The following is a 19,081-nucleotide window of genomic DNA, read 5'->3' as shown; positions in this document are numbered from 1 at the left end:
AAAATAATGGTGAACAGGGCATTTTTATGCATGAGCCTAAGCATGATGGTATGTTCATTTTTAATGAACTCAGGATTAACTCAGGAACCACACCTGTGTGGAAGCACCTGCTTTCAATATACTTGGCATCCCTCGTTTACGCAAGTGTTTCCTTTATTTTGGCAGTTACCCGTAGGTCAATCAAGAACTATATGAACTGTGGTCCAGAGAACAAAAACAGGACGAGCAGAATGCCCAAAGCCCATCCATTGCAAGTAAATCCCCCGGGGGAAGGCGGGGCGGTTGGCATGGTGATGGTAACAAGTAATGACGCCAGTCTAGCTCGCTCTGGCAGTGGCAGCTTCAAGCAAGTGACAACAACTGAAAGTCACGTAAATTGGACTGAAAGAAAACACACACACACAGCTTGCTAAAAACATACCTCGCTAGATAGCAAGCGAAATGTTATTCTGGTTCGTTTAGGAGGCTACAAGGAAATGGGTCTCCATACGAAATATTAATTTGACTAACGGACTGTAACAACAGTAGCTAGTATAGCTACAGTCAACATCTGTGAGTTTTAGCTTGCTATCTAGCTAGCTAGCTAACGTTACCTGCCAACTGCTGTATTTATTAGCTAGCTAACGTTACATCACCTTGCTTGAGGATGAAAAAGAGGGTTGAGAAAGTCGTGAAAGAGAAGGCAGCTGGGAACGTTGGGGTTGAGGAGGAGTCTTCGAAAACTGCTGGTAAGGAGAAGGAATGAAGGAAGCTGAAGGAATACAGTCCCAGTCTTGCCTGAGACAAGTGTTATTTACGTAGACCGTGGTGCAGATGCAGAAGTTTGGCTTATTTTGTCATATTTCCGTTGTTAAATAGCTGAGCACTTCACTGTTCTTTGTCCTTTTCACTGGCTTTTAGGACTAAATATACAGGAGAAGTGTCCAGTTCAGAGGATAGGTAAGATTTGAACCAGTAACGTTATCTGGGCAAAGGAGGAGACAATAAATATCACGAGTAGGCCTATTCATCATCTCCTCCTCTGCCCAGATATACCTCAGTGGCCCAGATACTGCTTCAGGTAAGATTTTACTATTTTGGCAAATATATAATACTGTCTGTACTGTAGCTAACATTTTGTTAGTTGCTGCAGATTCCACTTCCTGTTTTTAATAACATTACTACATACTATTGCAAAACCTAATGGGTAGTCATGATGACAGGTGGAGTCACTGGATGCCATTCTGTGGTTTGATCCTCTCTAAAAGATGATTACCAGTGCTCTGGCAGTCTGGAGATGGACTTCCCTGAGCTATGTTCTCTTCTGGGCATGAGGGAGATCCCTGCTGTAACCCCACGACCCCCAGCCTCTGTCACTCCTACCACAGAGAGAGGCAACATGGGTAAATGACAGTCCACTAGCCGTTCACATCAACCACCAAACTGTGGTGCTAAGCCTCATGTCTTACTTTTTTCTCTATTGCTAGGCCCAGGGTTTTTTCTAGATCAAAAAAGGGCTTAGGTATTAGGCGTGGCAATGGGCGTGGTCGGCCTGTTGCTTTTTTAAGCCAATTTCTTGCAGTTCAAAACATTTATCCATGGAGCTGAGAGAAAATGTTGCAGTTTTAAAGCTAATTTCCGGCAATTCTATGCATTTTGCTATTGCTAATGCTGTGTACTTTTGCTCAAACATAAGAACAGAATCAGTACTGCTAAATTAATTGTTTTTGGTGCACTACTTTTGACCAGTGTCAACAGTCCCGTGTAGCTCAGTTGGTAGAGCATGGCGCTTGCAAAGCCAGGGTTGTGGGTTCGATTCCCAGGGGGGGACCAGTTCGAAAAAAGTATGAAAATGTATGAACTCACTATTGTAAGTCACTCTGGATAAGAGTGTCTGCTAAATGACAAAAATGTAAATGTGTACTATAAAGGAAATAGGGTGCCATTTGGGACTGTCTCACTTTTTATTATTGCTGTTTATCATTTACATACTTGTGGCCTCAGAGGAGAGCCAGTCCCAGATGGGTGCTGGTATAGCGACCACAAAGTGGTGCCCTAAACCACGCCTCCAAGTGGAGCTGGAGAGCGAGGACCCTCGCAGTATTAAGGAGGTCAGGGTGTTTGGTGAGAGCATAACTGAACTAAACATAATCCTTCACTGTCTGAACAACAGTAGAATACTCCTAAAGTAAACAATATGTGATAGTACACAACATACAGAAAAAAATATTTATAAAGATGTTATGAGTTGTATAAAAACAATACTGCATTCTCTCAAGAGACACTGAGATTGACATTTGAACAGTACCACTTCTCTTACATATGCACCTCTTACACAGTGAACAATAGTACCATGTAGTGCCATTGTATGAGCAGAATTTGTAATGGCAAGCAAGCAGTGTCGTAGCCATTGTTCCTGTCACTTCATAGGTTGGAAGGTGGATGAGCTGATGGCTCGAGTGCTTAACAAGACACTGCCAGCCCTGAGCAACCTACAGAATCTGCAGTAAGTACTGTATTCAGATGAAGATGTATCCTCCTGTACTTCATGATATACAGTATTTACCCAAGGCAATGCTAAGGGCTATTGGGCATGTTTTTTCCCAGCTTGTGTCCTTTTCCTGGAAGAAACTGAGCAAAATATCCCACATTCATTGTTACTTGGTCGTTAGTGTAATATTTTGGGTATAGGCGTTGCTCTTGCAATATGATCTTCTGTGTTGCAGTCTGTGGCGTGCTGGTCTGACGGGGCGAACTCTGACCTCCCTGAAGAATACAATATCTCTCTGCTCAAACCTAAGGTGATTGGATGATTCATCATGTACAGTGCCTTCAGAAAGTATTCATACCCCTTGACTTATTCCACATTTTGTTGTGTTACGGCCTGAATTCAAAATGTATTAAATTGATTATTTTCTCACTCGTCTATAATGACAAAGTGAAAACATGTTTTTAGAAATTTTAGCAAATATATTGAATAGGAAATACAAAAATATCTAATTTACATAAGTATTCACACCCATGAGTCAATACTTATTTTCTTGTGTATTTAAATTTGTTATCTTTTTATTTTTTGTAATGTTTTTAATTTTTTTTAGGGCTTTGATATTAAATAATTAATTAATTAATCAGCTTTAATATTGCAGATAGATTGTAACTTCCATCAATGTAATTGTCTGCATCACTTCCAATCCCCCATGTTTTTTTTCTCGCAAATATATACTGTATATACATACATACACATACATATACATATACATACATATAAATACATGCATATATATATATATATATACATATCCTTTAAAAAAATATATTTCCCTTTATTACTTTCCAACCCCACCACCCCTTCCCTAATTGGAGTAAACTAGTGAACAACAATGCTTAGGCCTCTACTTCCAGGTTATACATACTATATACATTTTATGGACACAGTCAATTTTACAATAATTCTATTTTGTTTGTTTTTACTCCTGAACTTCCTCTACCCTCTACTCCCATTAGTCAATACTTAGTAGAAGCACCTTTGGTCTTTCTGGGTAAGTCTAAGAGATTTCCACACCTGGATTGTGCAACATTTGTCAATTTTATTCTTTTCAAAATTCTTCAAGCTCTGTCAAACTGGTTGTTGATCATTGCTAGACAACCATTTTCAGGTCTTGCCATAGATTTTAAAGTAGATTTTAAGTCAAAATTGTAACTCAGCCACTCAGGAACATTCAATGTCATCCTGGTAAGCAATTCCAGTGTAGATTTGGCCTTGTGTTTTAGGGCTATTGTCCTGCTGAAAGGTTAATTCATCTCCCAGTGTCTGGTGGAAAGCAGACTGAACCAGGTCTTTCTCTAGGATTCTGCCTGTGCTTAGCTCCATTCCGTTTCTTTTTTATTCTGAAAAACTCCCCAGTCCTTAACGATTACAAGCGTACCCATAACATGATGCAGCCACCACTATGCTTGAAAAAATGGAGAGCGGTACTCAGTAAGGTGTTGTATTAGATTTGCCCCAAACATAATCATGACAAAAAGTGAATTGCTTTGCCACATTTTTTGCAGTATTTTAGTGCCTTGTTGCGAACAGGATGCATGTTTTCTAATATTTTTATTCTGTGCAGGCTTCCTTCTTTTCCCTCTATCAATTAGGTTAGTATTGTGGAGTAACTACAATGTTGATCCATCCTCAGTTTTCTCCTATCACAGCCATTAAACTCTGTAACTGTTTTTAAGTCACCATTGGCCTTAAGCTGAAATGCCTGAGCGGTATCCTTCCTCTTCGGCAATTGAGTTAGGAAGGACGCCTGTATTTTGTAGTGACTGGGTGTATTGATACACCATCCAAAGTGTAAGTAATAACTTCACCATGCTCAAATGGATATTCAATGTCTGCTTTTTTTTAATGTTTACCCATCTACCAATAGGTGCCCTTCTTTGCGAGGCATTGGAAAACCTCCCTGATCTTTCTGGTTGAATCTGTTCGGAATTCACTGCTCGACTGAGGGACCTTACAGAAAATGTTATGTGTGGGATATAGAGATGAAGTAGTCATTAAAAAATAATGTTAAACACTATTATTGCAGTCCATGCAACTTATTGTGTGACTTTTTAAGCAATTGTTTTTACTGAACTTATTTAGGCTTGCCATAACAACGGGCTTGAATACTTATTGACTCAAGACATTTCAGCTTTTCATTTTTAATTAATTTGTAAAAAATTCGATAAACATAATTCCACTTTGACATTATGGGGTATTGTGTGTAGGCCAGTGAGAAAAAAATCTCAATTTAATCCATTGTAAATTCAGGCTGTAATGTGGAAAAGGTCAAGGGTTGTGAATACTTTCTGAAGGCACCGTACCTATTCTCTTTGAATGTGCTTCACTACCTGTGTCATGGAGATATGCAGAGCATAATGAAAGCAAATCTGCGCCCGTATGAATCAAGCGTCTCGGAGAAGTGCTGATTTAGGATCAGCTTTACCTTTTAGATTACAATGATAAGATTACATGGACAGTAGGGACCTGATCCTAGAGCAACACTCCTACTCAGAGACGCTTGATACAGTCGGCCCCTGAACTTCTCTCATGTTCTCTGACCTCTGTCTCTTGGTTAGGACTGTGGTTTTGGAGGGAAACCCACTACCAGAGCAGAGTTATCACCTCCTTATATCTGAAGACAGTATGTGAGTCCCTGTTTTTTTTCTTCTTTCAATCATTCATGGCTAGTTGCTTGCAAATAGATGTACTTACACACACACATCATTTCAATAATGATGTATCATTGCGATACAGGCTTACTCATGTATCACTGCGTAATAACCGGATTGGCGAGGAGGGAGCTCGCCTGATTGGCTCAGCCCTCTCTACAGCCTACTCTGCCAACAAGAATCTTCTGTCACTCAATCTGGCCTTCAATTCCATTGGTGATCCGGGCGCTGCTCATATAGCACAGGTACTCTGGATGAGAGCGTCTGCTAAATGTAAATGTGAAAAATGTACACAGCTATTGTAGAAATGTGTTTTCCACATTTACCAGCCTTGAAGGGTGATACGTGGCAGATTTTTGTTGTTGTTTCTCAATCTCCTTCTTTCTCCCTTATTTTTGCTACCAGGGTTTGCGTCTGAATCGCTCTTTGCTGTGTCTCTCTCTGGCCAATAATCATATTGGAGACACAGGAGCCTCTCGTCTGGCAGAGGTGGGTACTTAACCGCTTACAAATGATTCCCCTTTAAAAATAAACTGAGTTTTGAAAGAGTATGTCCCAAATGGCACCCTATTCCTTAAATAGTGCATTCCATTTGGGCCTGGTTTGAAGTAGTGCACTACATAGGGAATAGGGTGCCATTTGGGATTCAACTCTTTTTTTGTATCTTTACTGTCCCAGTGACCTCTCTCTGTGTTGGTTCCTTAGGTGCTGGGTCCCTTTGCTCTGACCCATGATGAGGTTGTTGAGAGGAGGAGGCTGCTGCTCAGAAGAGACCAGTCGGTGAGAGGGGAAAGCACACCTACACACTTCTTTTTTTTTTGGAGTGGGGCAGTCCCACTCCTTTTTATATTTTTTAGTTTTCGTATTTTAGTAAAATACTGACAGGAAAGGTAGGAGAAGAGAGTGTGCTAGAAAAGCAGTGGGCCGGATTCAAACCCGCGCTCTCACTGGGATATGTATTCTGGAGGCAGCAGCTTAGACCGCTAGACCATCCCAGGCCACACACACCTACACACTTCTATACAAGAATAACACACTAACTCAAACTTAACACACGCCAATAGCTACACACTAACTCAAACTAAACAAACGCACGCTAATCTGATCCTGCTTTATCTCTCTCTCTGTCTTCCCAGCCCTCTCAGGCTGACTCTAAGTGTGAACGACCTCTCTCCATCCCCAGCAGCTCCTCACTGGAGCGCAACGTCAGCAAAGGAGCCAAGGTTGCCTCCAAGAAAAAGGTACCGACCAGAACTCACAGGGCTAGTTTCCCAGACACCGGCTAAGCCTAGTCCTGGACTAAGGCATGGTCTAGGATAGGGGTTCTCAAACGTTTTGGGCTCGTGACCCTATTCTGAAATCATTAGCCAATGTTAACTTTTTTCTTTGGGGCTATGACAGTCTATTACAAATCGGTCTGACAGTACTTCAATCTGAAGTGATTATGGTTTGAAGTGACTGAAATGCATCAGAAAGGTATTGGGAAGTTCAGATCATCAGGCAAAAATGGAAAAGAACGGGGTACCTGGTCCTGTCCACTGTTCTAACGAGTCCTGCGTGGCTTATGAGCATTGTAGAGGGAAACAGACGATACAAACGTGTTCCTGAGAGTCTTAGGTCGCGTTCCCCTGCTGAAACGATGCATGCATCAAGCAATTGTGTGCCACGTCATCGACTGTGCCGTCGGGCACCAGATTGCTATAACATATGCTGTGGTCAACTGATACGTAAAAAACCTATCCAGGCGTTTAAGATCTGGCATGCGTCAGCAACGTCAGAGCAGGGGCAGACGACCTTAGCTTATGGGAATGGGGTCATAATACAGGTAACTACCAAAATAAATGAGGGATACAAAGCATATTGAAAGCAGGTGCTTCCACACGTGTAGTTCCTGAGTTAACTAAGCAATTAACATCCCATGTATAAATATACCCAGTTGCCCATTATTTTGGAGACCATGGCTAGAAGAAGAGATCTGTGACTTTGAAAGAGGGGTCTCAATAGAGCATAGGGCGTATAAGTGTGTGTGTGTGTCAGACCAGATCTCAACCCAATTGAACACTTATGGGAGATTCTGGAGTGGTGCCTGAGACAGCGATTTCTACCACATCAACAAAACACCAAATGTTGGACTTTTTCGTGGAAGAATGGTGTCGCATCCCTCCAATAGAGTTCCAGACACTTGTAGAATCTATGCCAAGGCGCATTGAAGCTGTTCTGGTTCATGTTGGCCCCACACCCTACTAAGACACTTTATGTTGGTGTTTTGTTTATTTTGGCAGTCACCTGTAGCTTATAGTTCCAACCGTTCAAAAGTTAGAGCCACGTTTGTAGGAAGAAAACAGAAACTGCGGACAACCGCATTTAGCGGTGGATATTGAAGATTACTCACGTAACGCATTATTTATATAGAGAGGGAGAGCGAGAGAGAATATTTATGTGGTGTACAGTGCATTCTGAAAATATTCAGACCCCTTCACTTTTTCCACATTTTGTTACGTTACAGCCTTATTCTAAAATGGATGACATTATTTTGTTCCCCTCATCAATCTACACACAATATCCATAATGACAAAGCGAAAACAGGTTTTTAGAAATGTTTGCAAATGTATATATATATTTTTTACATAAATACCTTATTTACATAAGTATTCAGACCCTTTGTTATAAGACTCGAAATTGAGCTCAGGTGCATCCTGTTTCCATTGATCATCCTTGAGATGTTTCTATAACTTGATTGGAGTCCACCTGTGGTAAATTCAATTGATTGGACATGATTTGGAAAGGCACACACCTGTCTATATAAGGTCCCACAGTTGACAGTGCATGTCAGAGCAAAAACCAAGCCATGAGGTCGAGGCACAGATCTGGGGAAGGGTACCAAAAAATGTCAGCCGCATTGAAGGTCTCCAAGAACACAGTGGCCTCCATCATTCTTAAATGGAAGAAGTCTGGAACCACCAAGATTCTTTCTAGAGCTGGCCGCCCGGCCAAACTGAGCAATCGGGGGAGAAGGGCCTTGGTCATGGAGGTGACCAAGAACCCAATGGTCACTCTGACAGAGCTCCAGAGTTCCTCTGTGGAGATGGGAGAACCTTCCAGAAGGACAACCATCTCTGCAGCACTCCACCAATCAATACTTTATGGTAGAGTGGCCAGACGGAAGCCACTCCTCAGTAAAAGGCACATGACAGCCCGCTTGGAATTTGCCAATAAGCACCTAAAGGACTCTCAGGCCATGAGAAACAAGATTCTCTGGTCTGATGAAACCAATATTGAACTCTTTGGCCTGAATGCCAAACGTCACGTGTGGAGGAAACAGCGGCAGGGACTGGGAGACTAGTCAGGATCGAGGGAAAGATGAACAGAGCAAAGTACAGAGAGATCCTTGATGAAAACCTGCTCCAGAGCACTCAGGACCTCAGACTGGGGCGAAGGTTCACCTTCCAACAGGACAATGACCCTAAGCGCACAGCCAAAACAACGCAGGAGTGGCTTTGGGACAAGTCTCTGAATGTCCTTCAGTGGCCTAGCCAGAGCCCAGACTTGAACCCGATCAAACATCTCTGGAGAGACGTGAAAATAGCTGTGCAGTGACACTCCCCATCCAATCTGACAGAGCTTGAGAGGATCTGCAGAGAAGAATGGGAGAAACTCCCCAAATACAGGTTTGCCAAGCTTGTAGCGTCATACCCAAGAAGACTCAAGGCTGTAATCGCTGCCAAAGAGTCTGAATACTTATGTAAATGTGATATTTCCTTTTTTTTTGTTTTATAAATTTGCAACAATTTCTTAAAACCTGTTTTTGCTTTGTCATTAAGGAGTATTGTGTGTAGATTGATGAGGGGAAAAAAACAATTTAATCAATTTTAGAATAAGGCTGTAACGTAACAAAATGTGGAAAAGGTCAAGGGGTCTTTCCGAATGCACTTGTAAATGAGACCTAGGTCTCAATATGTCTTCCCTGTTAAAATAATAATCAGGCGACCCCAAGTTTGGGAAACGCTGTTCTAGACTAATCTTAATCTGTGTCAAGGAAACCGCCCATACAGTATGATCTCTTTCATAAACACACAGAAAAAAGGTTCCTTCATATTCACCTGAATCACAGATTAATTCCTAGATTTTTTTTTAGGACACACCCAAAAAGGATGAGAAGCAAGCAGCAAACCAGACAGGAGGGGTAGCAGGAAAGAAAGAGGAACCAAAATTGGCAAAAAAAGGTCAAGCATAGTCATAAACCCTTATGATAACTGTAATATTTCTATCTCTCTTCTATACCTTCGTATTTCTTGTTCTCTCTTTCAGCCTCTGACACCAAGGTGCCCCGGGGTAAAGGGGGAAAGTCAGGGGGTAAAGAGAAGCGCCCATCTGTGTTGGATCAAGAGGTACCAACAGAGCCAACCCTGTTATAGACTCAGATTAACTGCATTGTATCCTCTTGGAAATATGTACATTGTGGACAGCTCATGTCCCTCTGTTTCTTTCTGCAGGAGAAGACCAATGCTGCACAGAATAAGGTGTGTTTGTTTGCGTGTGTGTGTGCATGTTGCAGTTTGTCTCACAGTTTGTCACACCATGTTAGTGTTTTTTCAAAGAGAATAAGACTGTGAAATGCACAATGTTTGGATTTGGTGGATATACAGTGCGTTCGGAAAGTATTCAGACCCCTTGACTTTTTCCACATTTTGTTACGTTACAGCCTTATTCTAAAATCAATCTACACACAATACCCCATAATGACAAAGCAAAAAACGTAAAAAAAAAAAAAAAACGGAAATATCACATTTACATAAGTATTCAGACCCTTTACTCAGTACTTTGTTGAAGCACCTTTGGCAGCGATTACAGCCTAGAGTCTTCTTGGATATGACGCTACAAGCTTGGCACACCTGTATTTGGGGGAGTTTGTCCCATTCTTCTCTGCAGATCCTCTCAAGGTCTGTCAGGTTGGATGGGGAGTGTCGCTGCACAGCTATTTTCAGGTCTCTCCAGAGATGTTCGATCGGGTTCAAGTCCAGGCTCTGGCTGGGCCACTCAAGGACATTAAGAGACTTGTCCCGAAGCCACTCCTCAAATCAAATCAAATCAAATTGTATTTGCCACATGCGCCGAATACAACAGGTGTAGACATTACCGTGAAATGCTTACTTACAGCCCTTAACCAACAATGCATTTATTTTTTAAGAAAAAAGTAAAATAAAACAACAACAAAAAAGTGTAAAATAAAATAACAGTAGGGAGGCTATATACAGGGGGGTACCGGTGCAGAGTCAATGTGCGGGGGCACCGGCTAGTTGAGGTAGTTGAGGTAATATGTACATGTGGGTAGAGTTAAAGTGACTATGCATAAATAATTAACAGAGTAGCAGCAGCGTAAAAAGATGGGGTGGGGGGGCAGTGAAAGTAGTCCGGGTAGCCATGATTAGCTGTTCAGGAGTCTTATGGCTTGGGGGTAGAAGCTGTTTAGAAGCCTTTTGGACCTAGACTTGGCGCTCCGGTACCGCTTGCCGTGCGGTAGCAGAGAGAACAGTCTATGACTAGGGTGGCTGGAGTCTTTGACAATTTTGAGGGCCTTCCTCTGACACCGCCTGGTATAGAGGTCTTGGATGGCAGGAAGCTTGGCCCCCAGTGCTCGGTTGGAGGCGGTGATGCAACCAGTCAGGTTGCTCCTGCGTTGTATTGGCTGTGTGCTTAGGGTCGTTGTCCTGTTGGAAGGTAAACCTTCACCCCAGTCTGAGGTCCTGAGTGCTCTGGAGCAGGTTTTCATCAAGGATCTCTCTGTACTTTGCTCCGTTCATCTTTCCCTCGATCCTGACTAGTCTCCCAGTCCCTGCCGCTGAAAAATATCCCACAGCATGATGCTGCCACCACCATGCTTCACCATAGGGAGGGTGTCAGGTTTCCTCCAGATGTGACGCTTGGCATTCAGGCCAAATAGTTCAATCTTGGTTTCATCAGACCAGAGAATCTTGTTTCTCATGGCCTGAGAGTCCTTTAGGTGCCTTTTGGCAAACTCCAAGTGGGCTGTCATGTGCCTTTTACTGAGGAATGGCTTCCGTCTGGCTACTCTACCATAAAGGCCTGATTGGTGAAGTTCTGCAGAGATGGTTGTCCTTCAGGAAGGTTCTCCCATCTCCACAGAGGAACTCTGGAGCTCTGTCAGAGTGACCATCGGGTTCTTGGTCACCTCCCTGACCAAGGCCCTTCTCCCCCAATTGCTCAGTTTGGCCAGGCGGCCAGCTCTAGGAAGAGTCTTGGTGGTTCCAAACATCTTCCATTTAAGAATGATGGAGGCCACTGTGTTCTTGGGGACCTTCAATGCTGCAGACATTTTTTGGTACCCTTCCCCAGATCTGTGCCTCGACACAATCCTGTCTCGGAGCTCTACGGACAATTCCTTCGACCTCATGGCTTGGTCTTTGCTCTGACATGCACTGTCAACTGTGGGACCTTATATAGACAGGTGTGTGCCTTTCCAAATCATGTCCAATCAATTGAATTTACCACAGGTGGACTCCAATCATGTTGTAGAAACATCTCAAGGATGATCAATGGAAACAGAATGCACCTGAGCTCAATTTAGTCTCATAGCAAAGGGTCTGAATACTTATGTAAATAAGGTATTTCAGTTTTTTTTATAAATGTGCAATAAAATCTAAAAACCTGTTTTCGCCTTGTCATTCTGGGGTATTGTGTGTAGATTGAGAGATAAAATAATGTAATCAATTTTTGAATAAGGCTGTAATGTAACAATGTGGAAAAAGGGAAGGGGTCTACATACTTTCCGAATGCACTGTATGATGTACATAAAGCTAACACAACTGTTCAAACATTATTACCATTAAAACCCCAGCAATAATTTGATACTGATGTGCATCCCAAATAGCACCCTATTCCCTTTATAGTGCACTACTTTTGCCCTGGTCAAAAGTAGTGCACTATAAAAGGAATAGGGTGCAATATGGAACACTGCTTAGATTTTTCAGACTATGTTTCCCTCCACCAGTCAGCAGAGTTGGTTGAGATAGTGAGCCCCCTGCTGGAGCCGGGTGTGCAACACACTGGAGGCCGAGTAATTCTGCCTGGGAACACAGCCCTCACCTCCCTCAACCTAGCAGGTCAGACTCCGCACCAATTCCCAGAGTTGTGGACTCGAGTCACAAATTTGATGACTCTATAGAAAATAAATAACTTGCGACTTGATTTGGACTTGGAGCCTCAAGACTCGGGACTTGAGACTTGAAATGATCTGGCCAGGTTTTGTAATGTTTTGTCACTCATTTTGTGGATCAGAATCTCAGTGGATTGCTCTCCACGCAGCTAGAGAAAGTAGCAGCAGCATCGCCCTTGCAAAAAAAAAAACATGCAACAGATTGGCTAGTGAAACCCACACTCGGTACTGATTGGACCAGCAAACTATCAACACAGGTCGGGTGAGCTAGCGAACAGATTGCTGATTTGCTGTACAGCTATAGGATCGGGTGCAGCGCAAACGTCAAATTGTAAGGAGAGAGGATTGCCATAATAAATAGATATTAAATAGATATGCAGCTCCAAAAATTGTTTGGTGATTAAGAATATTAACTGTTTACTTTGCAAGCTCACCAGCAATGGGGCATCAAGCGACAATTACTAGCATAGGCCTACTGGTCTTTTGGTATGTCAAAATTGCTTGAAATTGATCATTTACTTATGAAGATTGCATTTGGAATTTGTTCTTAAAATTTATTAATACTGTGGCGAAGAGGCACCATAGGCTCTCCAATTGCGCTGTCCAAACTCCTGCCAGTGGAGAGTGCTTTGTTCTCTTGTTGAAATGTTTGCTGTTGCTTTCACACGTTTAAATGCATATGTGGTAAATCTACACTGAACAAAAATATAAACACAACAATTTCAAAGATTTTACAGAGTTACAGTTCATATAAGGAAATTAGACAATTGAAAAAAATTAATTAGGCCCTAATCTATGGATTTCGCATGACTGGGAATACAGATATGGATCTGTTGGTCACAGATACCTTAAAAAACAATGTAGGGGCGTGGATCAGAAAACCAGTCAGTATCTGGTGTGAGATGTCGCAGCATGACACGTCCTTTGCATAGAGTTGATCAGGCTGTTGATTCTGGCCTGTGGAATTTTGTCTTCAATTGCTGTGAGAAGTTGCTGGATATTGGCGGGAACTGGAACGCGCTGTCCTCCACGTCGATCCAGAGCATCCCAAACATGCTCAATGGGTGACATGTCTGGTGAGTATGCAGGCCATGGAAGAACTGGGACATTTTCAGCTTCCAGGAATTGTGTACAGATCCTTGCGACATGGAGCTCTGCATTATCATGTTGAAACATGAGGTGATGGTGGCAGATGGCATGACAATGGACTTTAGGATCTCGTCACAGTATCTCTATGCATTCAAATTGCCATCGATAAAATGCAATTGTGTTCGTTGTCTGTAGCTTATGCCTGCCCATACCATAACCCCAACCCCACCACGGGCACTCTGTTCACAACGTTGAAATCAGCAAACCGCTCAGCAACACATCGCTGACACAACGCCATTGTCGTGCCATCTGCTGCCATCACCTCATGTTTTAGCATGATAATGCACGGCCCCATGTCTGCCATCTGCTCGGTACAGTTGAAACCAGGATTCATCCGTGAAGAACACACTTCTCCAGCGTACCAGTGGCCATCGAAAGTGAGCATTTGCCCACTGAAGTCGGTTACAACGCCGAACTGCAGTCAATTCAAGACCTTGGTGAGGACGACAAGCGCGCAGATGAGCTTCCCTGAGACGATTTCTGACAGTTTGTGCAAACCAACAGTTTCATCAGCCAGATGGGTGGCTGGTCTCAGACAATCCTGCAGGTGAAGAAGCCGGATGTGGAGGTCCTGGGATGGCGAGGTTACACAGGGTCTGTGGTTGTGAGGCCGGTTAGACGTACTGCCAAATTCTCTACAACGACGTTGGAGACGGCTTATGGTACAGAAATTAACATTAAATTCTCTGGCAACAGCTCTGTTGGACATTCCTGCAGTCAGCATGCCAATTGCACGCTCCCTCAAAACTTGACACATCTGTGGTATTGTGTTGTGACAAAACTGCACATTTTAGAGTGGACTTTTATTGTCCCCAGCACAAGGTGCACCTGTGTAATGACCATGCTGTTTAATCAGTTTCTTGATATGCCACACCTGTCAGGTGGATGGATTATCTTGGCAAAGGAGAAATGCTCACTAACAGGGATGTAAACACATTTGTGCACAAACTTGAGATGAATACGTTCTTTGTGCGTGTGGAAAATTTCTGGTATCTTATTTAATCTCATGAAACAGGGAACCAACACTTTACATGTTACGTTTATATTTTTGTTCAGTATATATTCTATCTAATCCTAAAATAATTGCTAGCGTTTCATCATTCCATCCCCATACTGTTTATTGCAACACTTAGACATTTCTGTTTCATGTTTGATAGATACATTTTCATGTACCATTTCTTCCCTTCTGAGTGGGCGCTATGTTTATTGTGCACATGAACGTTCGCAAGACTCATGAGGTAGAAGTTCTGTTAATTTAATTTAATGTATGGTTTCCTTTGTTAAATGTATGGTTTCCGGGTTATGTCGGAGCTCCATGTGTTTGGGTCAACAGCAAACATTTCAACAAGAGAACAAACAAAGTGCTCTCCAATGGTGAAAGCGCCATATCATACAAAATATATAAGTAGATTTACCAAATATACATGGGCAATAGCCCAAAAGAAATAGCCTCTGTATCAGGCATTGTGGATGTGTTTAATAGGAGTGTGCGTGCCTCAGTGTGCCAGTAGCGGTGCGTGGGTAAAATCACTGGGGAAGACCCCCCACCAAAAAGCCATATTACAACCTAATGTGTTGTGATAATTGCATTGTTTGCTCTATAACCTGTTAGTTTATATACCTTGACACCGTGATATATAGGTCTAAGGCCGAGAATAAATTCAACCACACCTTTGTTTCATCACAAAACTGGAGAGCAACATCTGTCCGGTGGAGTCCACAATGAATATTGCATGTAACAAACAGTTGCATGACCTACAGCATGGTCAATCAAGTTAATGTTTCCGGACTACTAAACAACTATTGATTTAGAACAACGGAGAGTTACCGCAAGTCGCAAAGAAAACAGGGTCTGCCTCCACTATTCCAGCACCATTTCAACTTCAACATCATCAAATCACCAACGCTTAGTCTAATACAGTGACAACTAAAAGATTCCAAAAACAATTTAGTCCAATCAACGAAAACTAAATATCATGTGGCTGTCCATGGTACTGATTTCTGTGTGTGCGTGCGTGCATAAGTAGAAAAAACATGTTGACTCACCCTACTTGTAGAGAAACACCAATGCTATCCTCCTGTCTTTCATGTTGCTGAAACGGTCTGTGACTCTGTCATACAGTACACGCTTTTAGTTTTTGTTGGCCTAGGCTACCTGGCTAAAATGGTTGCTCGCTAGCCTAACTTCCTATCATGGGCAATGATTAGCCAGCTAGTTAACATTAGCCTACTACATCTAGTCTGGTCCTCTGTAGCTCAATTGGTAGAGCATGGCGCTTGTAATGCCAGGGTAGTGGGTTCGATCCCCGGGACCACCCATACGTAGAAATGTATGCACACATGACTGTAAGTCGCTTTGGATAAACGCGTCTGCTAAATGGCATATTATATTATATCCAGCTACATATTGAACTTCCATCCTCTCATGCGAGAGGCACAATGTATGAATTCATGGTTGGATCAGAATCACCTTTATAATCATTGGTCAGTACGGAGAATTATGTAAAACCACAAGTCCAAATCCATATCTCCATTCATGGCTAATTTAGGAAAGGGACAATTTTAGCTAGCTAGCTAGCCAGCGGAGGACAACAACACAACAATGTTTATTTTTTTCAAAACATGCTGTAGACTGCTGAAAATGGCTATCTGAAGCCTCAGTTAATAAAGATTTGTAGTTGAACCAGTCATTACATGTATAGATTTTATTTTACTTGACTTGAAAAAACTTGACTCGAATTCACTTGCTCTTAGAATGCAGGACTTGGACTTGACTCGAGACTCAACCCATTCTACTTGTGACTCGAATAATAGTGACTTGGTCCCACCTCTGCCACTTTCACAACACAGTCTGCGTCCAAAATGACACCCTACTACTATGGGCCCTGGTCAAAAGTAATGCACTTTATAGGGAATAGGGTGCCATTTGGGGCACACCCACAACACATCCTCAGGGAATAACTGCTGTAGTTTGGTGACATTGGAAGAGGATTTTTTGTGCAATTATGTAACATAGTGATGTTGAAGTCAGGAACCATCTTTTATTTTCTTACAATGAGTTGAATCGTCTTGTATTTGGATGTAATAGCTGTGCTGGTTGCTCCTTCCTGTAGGCAACAGGCTTTCAGAGCAGTCGCTGCTCCTCTTCCTGTCCTCAGTGGGGGCGCAGACTGAAGGGGGAGGTCTGCTTCGTCTCTGTGTCAATGTGAGTCTTGTCTTTTCAAGCTCTTCTACGCGTGTGATGTATTGATCTGCTTTTTGTTTTGTGTTTACGTTGCGGGTTCAAAAGCTTGAAGATTAATTTCACTAAACAACTTAATTACTCCTGTTGTCAGTGTCTTTTTAACACTGATTGTGATCCCAGTCTACTTTTTCCTACAGAGAAACCGCTTCCCTCCAGACTGTGATTCCTTCCTCAAGATAAAAGAACTGATGTCACTCAGGGATCCTCTCAACAAAACGGCCTCTGCTCAAGTAGACGAGGAACAGGGGCAGGCAGCATAAACTATAGATAGCAGAGTAAAAATCTTAACTCCCCCACCCAATTTGTTATCGTGGGTACCAGGACCAATTTGTGCTATCATTCCACACCTTGTCACTCCTTGTTTGGCATATGAAAAGAAGTGGCAAGGAGTGGAATGATAACAGGTCTGGTACCCAGGCTACCAATTTGTATCTCAATTTGAATTACAAATTGAAGTTTTTCCTGCTATTGCCCCATCAATTATCTTACAATTACTCTAAAATTATTTCCACATGTCACTTATCTACTCCAGTCCAATCAATAAATGAAAACACTGACATGAAATACTACATACCTCCACAACTGTTCAGTTCATAAGTGAAATCTTTAACTCTGAAAATAAACAGTTGTAGGAATCAGGATGCAGTCAGGGATCCTTGTGAGCACATTGGATGCATTGTAGTTTAAGAATTCCATTCAAATGTCTTCTTTTGTATATCAGCAAACTCCTGATTTAGTTCAAACATTTACAAGACCAAGCCAAACAAACCACAAAAATAACGATCTGTTTTTCATACTTTTGAGTTGTCACTTGAAAGGTGCCAGCACGCACCAGGATGGAAAACTCTACTGGTGAATACATTTCAAGAAAAATGTGTCAAGGCTCATTGGACATTTATTTCATGCCTCTGTTAGCTGCTACTTAAACTTTAAATGATCTGCAATGGATGGGGTGGGGACATCCCTTGTACTCCTGCCAGTCTTTTACACTCTCAGCACCTGTTTGATGATGTGTCAACATTCACTTTGACAGCTCCGTCCAGCGTGACACCCAGTCAAACAATGTAAAAAATTTAAACGTGTTAATTATTGCGTCATTAATGTGGGGTTATGACGACAGTATTGTGTTACCGTGACGTTACGCTTTTTAAACTGTATAAATCGGGGCTGAAACGACATTAAGGTCATTCAAACCAATTAGCTCCCTTGTGATAACAGTAATACTTCAATTGGCTAATCATGAGCTTATCAAAGCCTCAGCAGCATTCAATACAAAAGTTGGCAGTTGATTATTTGGCCAGCATATTGTCTGAAACCAGACAATCTCTTAAAGAGGAAGGTGATCAGCCTCTTCCACCTCTACCAAAGACTGCTTGGGGGGAGATAGGTTGAGGGGAGATTGGCCTTTTGCTATTTTCCCCATGTGTGAGGAGGTTGCCTTAGAGCGGCCTACCTCCAGCACCATTGCCTCCCTACACGAGGAGCTGACAGCCGCAGCCTCCCACCTGAGCGACAACCTTGGCAGTGTCGAAGAGACTGCCTCAAAGCCTGAGGGCAAGGACTAAGTGTCAGCCTGGAAGAGATTTCGCAATTATCTGAGGAAGAAGCAGTCCTCATCAAAATCTGTCAATTTAATCTGGAGATATGTTTTTTTGCACTGGATGCGTCCACCGCCTATGTCGCACTTCCACATCTGCTGTGAAAGGTTGCAGATCGCGGTGTTTGTCAGACCATGAGACATCCCGAAAATCTGTGTTCTCACGAAAACCTCTGTAGCGTCCAAACGGTTTCACCTACAAACTACACTGAAGAAAAATATAAATGCAACATGGAAAGTGTTGGTTCTGGTTAGGTCTCCTGAGTGGCGCAGTGGTCTAAGGCACTGCATCGCAGTGCTAACTGTGCCACTAGAGAACCTGGTTCGAATCCAGGCTCTGTCGCAGCCGGCCGCGACCGGGAGACTCATGGGCGGCGCACAATTGGCCCAGGGTAGGGGAGGGAATGGCCGGCAGGGATGTAGCTCAGTTGATAGAGCATGGCGTTTGCAACGCCAGGGTTGTGGGTTCGATTCCCACGGGGGGCCAGTATAAAAAATAATAATATGTATTCACTAACTGTAAGTCGCTCTGGATAAGAGCGTCTGCTAAATGACTTAAATGTACAAATTCATGAGCTGAAATAAAAGATCCCAGAAATTATCCATATGCAAAAAAAGCTTAGTTCTCTCAAATGTTTTGCACAAATTGGTTTACATCCCTGTTAGTGAGCATTTATCCTTTGCCAAGATAATCCATCCACCTGACAGGTGTGGCATATCAAGAAGCTGATTAAACAGC

General features: G+C 42.6%; 1 protein-coding gene across 2 annotated transcripts; it reads left to right on the top strand.

Annotated features, from left to right (window-relative positions):
- The first annotated feature begins 276 nt into the window (after positions 1 to 276).
- On the top strand, positions 277 to 17,620 carry lrrc71 (leucine rich repeat containing 71). 2 transcript variants are annotated; one of them, XM_041882844.1, is made up of 17 exons: positions 277 to 728; positions 901 to 939; positions 1,248 to 1,382; positions 1,984 to 2,103; positions 2,410 to 2,485; positions 2,706 to 2,780; positions 5,086 to 5,154; positions 5,264 to 5,423; positions 5,584 to 5,667; positions 5,884 to 5,958; positions 6,315 to 6,419; positions 9,314 to 9,401; positions 9,487 to 9,566; positions 9,672 to 9,698; positions 12,188 to 12,299; positions 16,615 to 16,706; positions 16,883 to 17,620. In XM_041882844.1, exons 1-17 carry the CDS (start codon positions 647 to 649, stop codon positions 17,003 to 17,005), a joined length of 1,542 nt encoding a protein of 513 aa, XP_041738778.1. In that variant the 5' UTR covers positions 277 to 646; the 3' UTR covers positions 17,006 to 17,620. The 2 variants fall into 2 exon arrangements, with proteins under 2 accessions (XP_041738778.1, XP_041738779.1); XM_041882845.1 differs by having other exon boundaries at positions 671 to 728; positions 901 to 1,060.
- The last annotated feature ends 1,461 nt before the right edge of the window (positions 17,621 to 19,081 follow it).

Source organism: Coregonus clupeaformis, chromosome 8 (assembly GCF_020615455.1).
Source record: "Coregonus clupeaformis isolate EN_2021a chromosome 8, ASM2061545v1, whole genome shotgun sequence".
NCBI classification, from domain to species: Eukaryota; Metazoa; Chordata; class Actinopteri; order Salmoniformes; family Salmonidae; genus Coregonus; species Coregonus clupeaformis.
The sequence above is the reverse complement of the archived record's forward strand: the minus strand, read 5'-3'. Positions and strand labels throughout refer to the sequence as shown.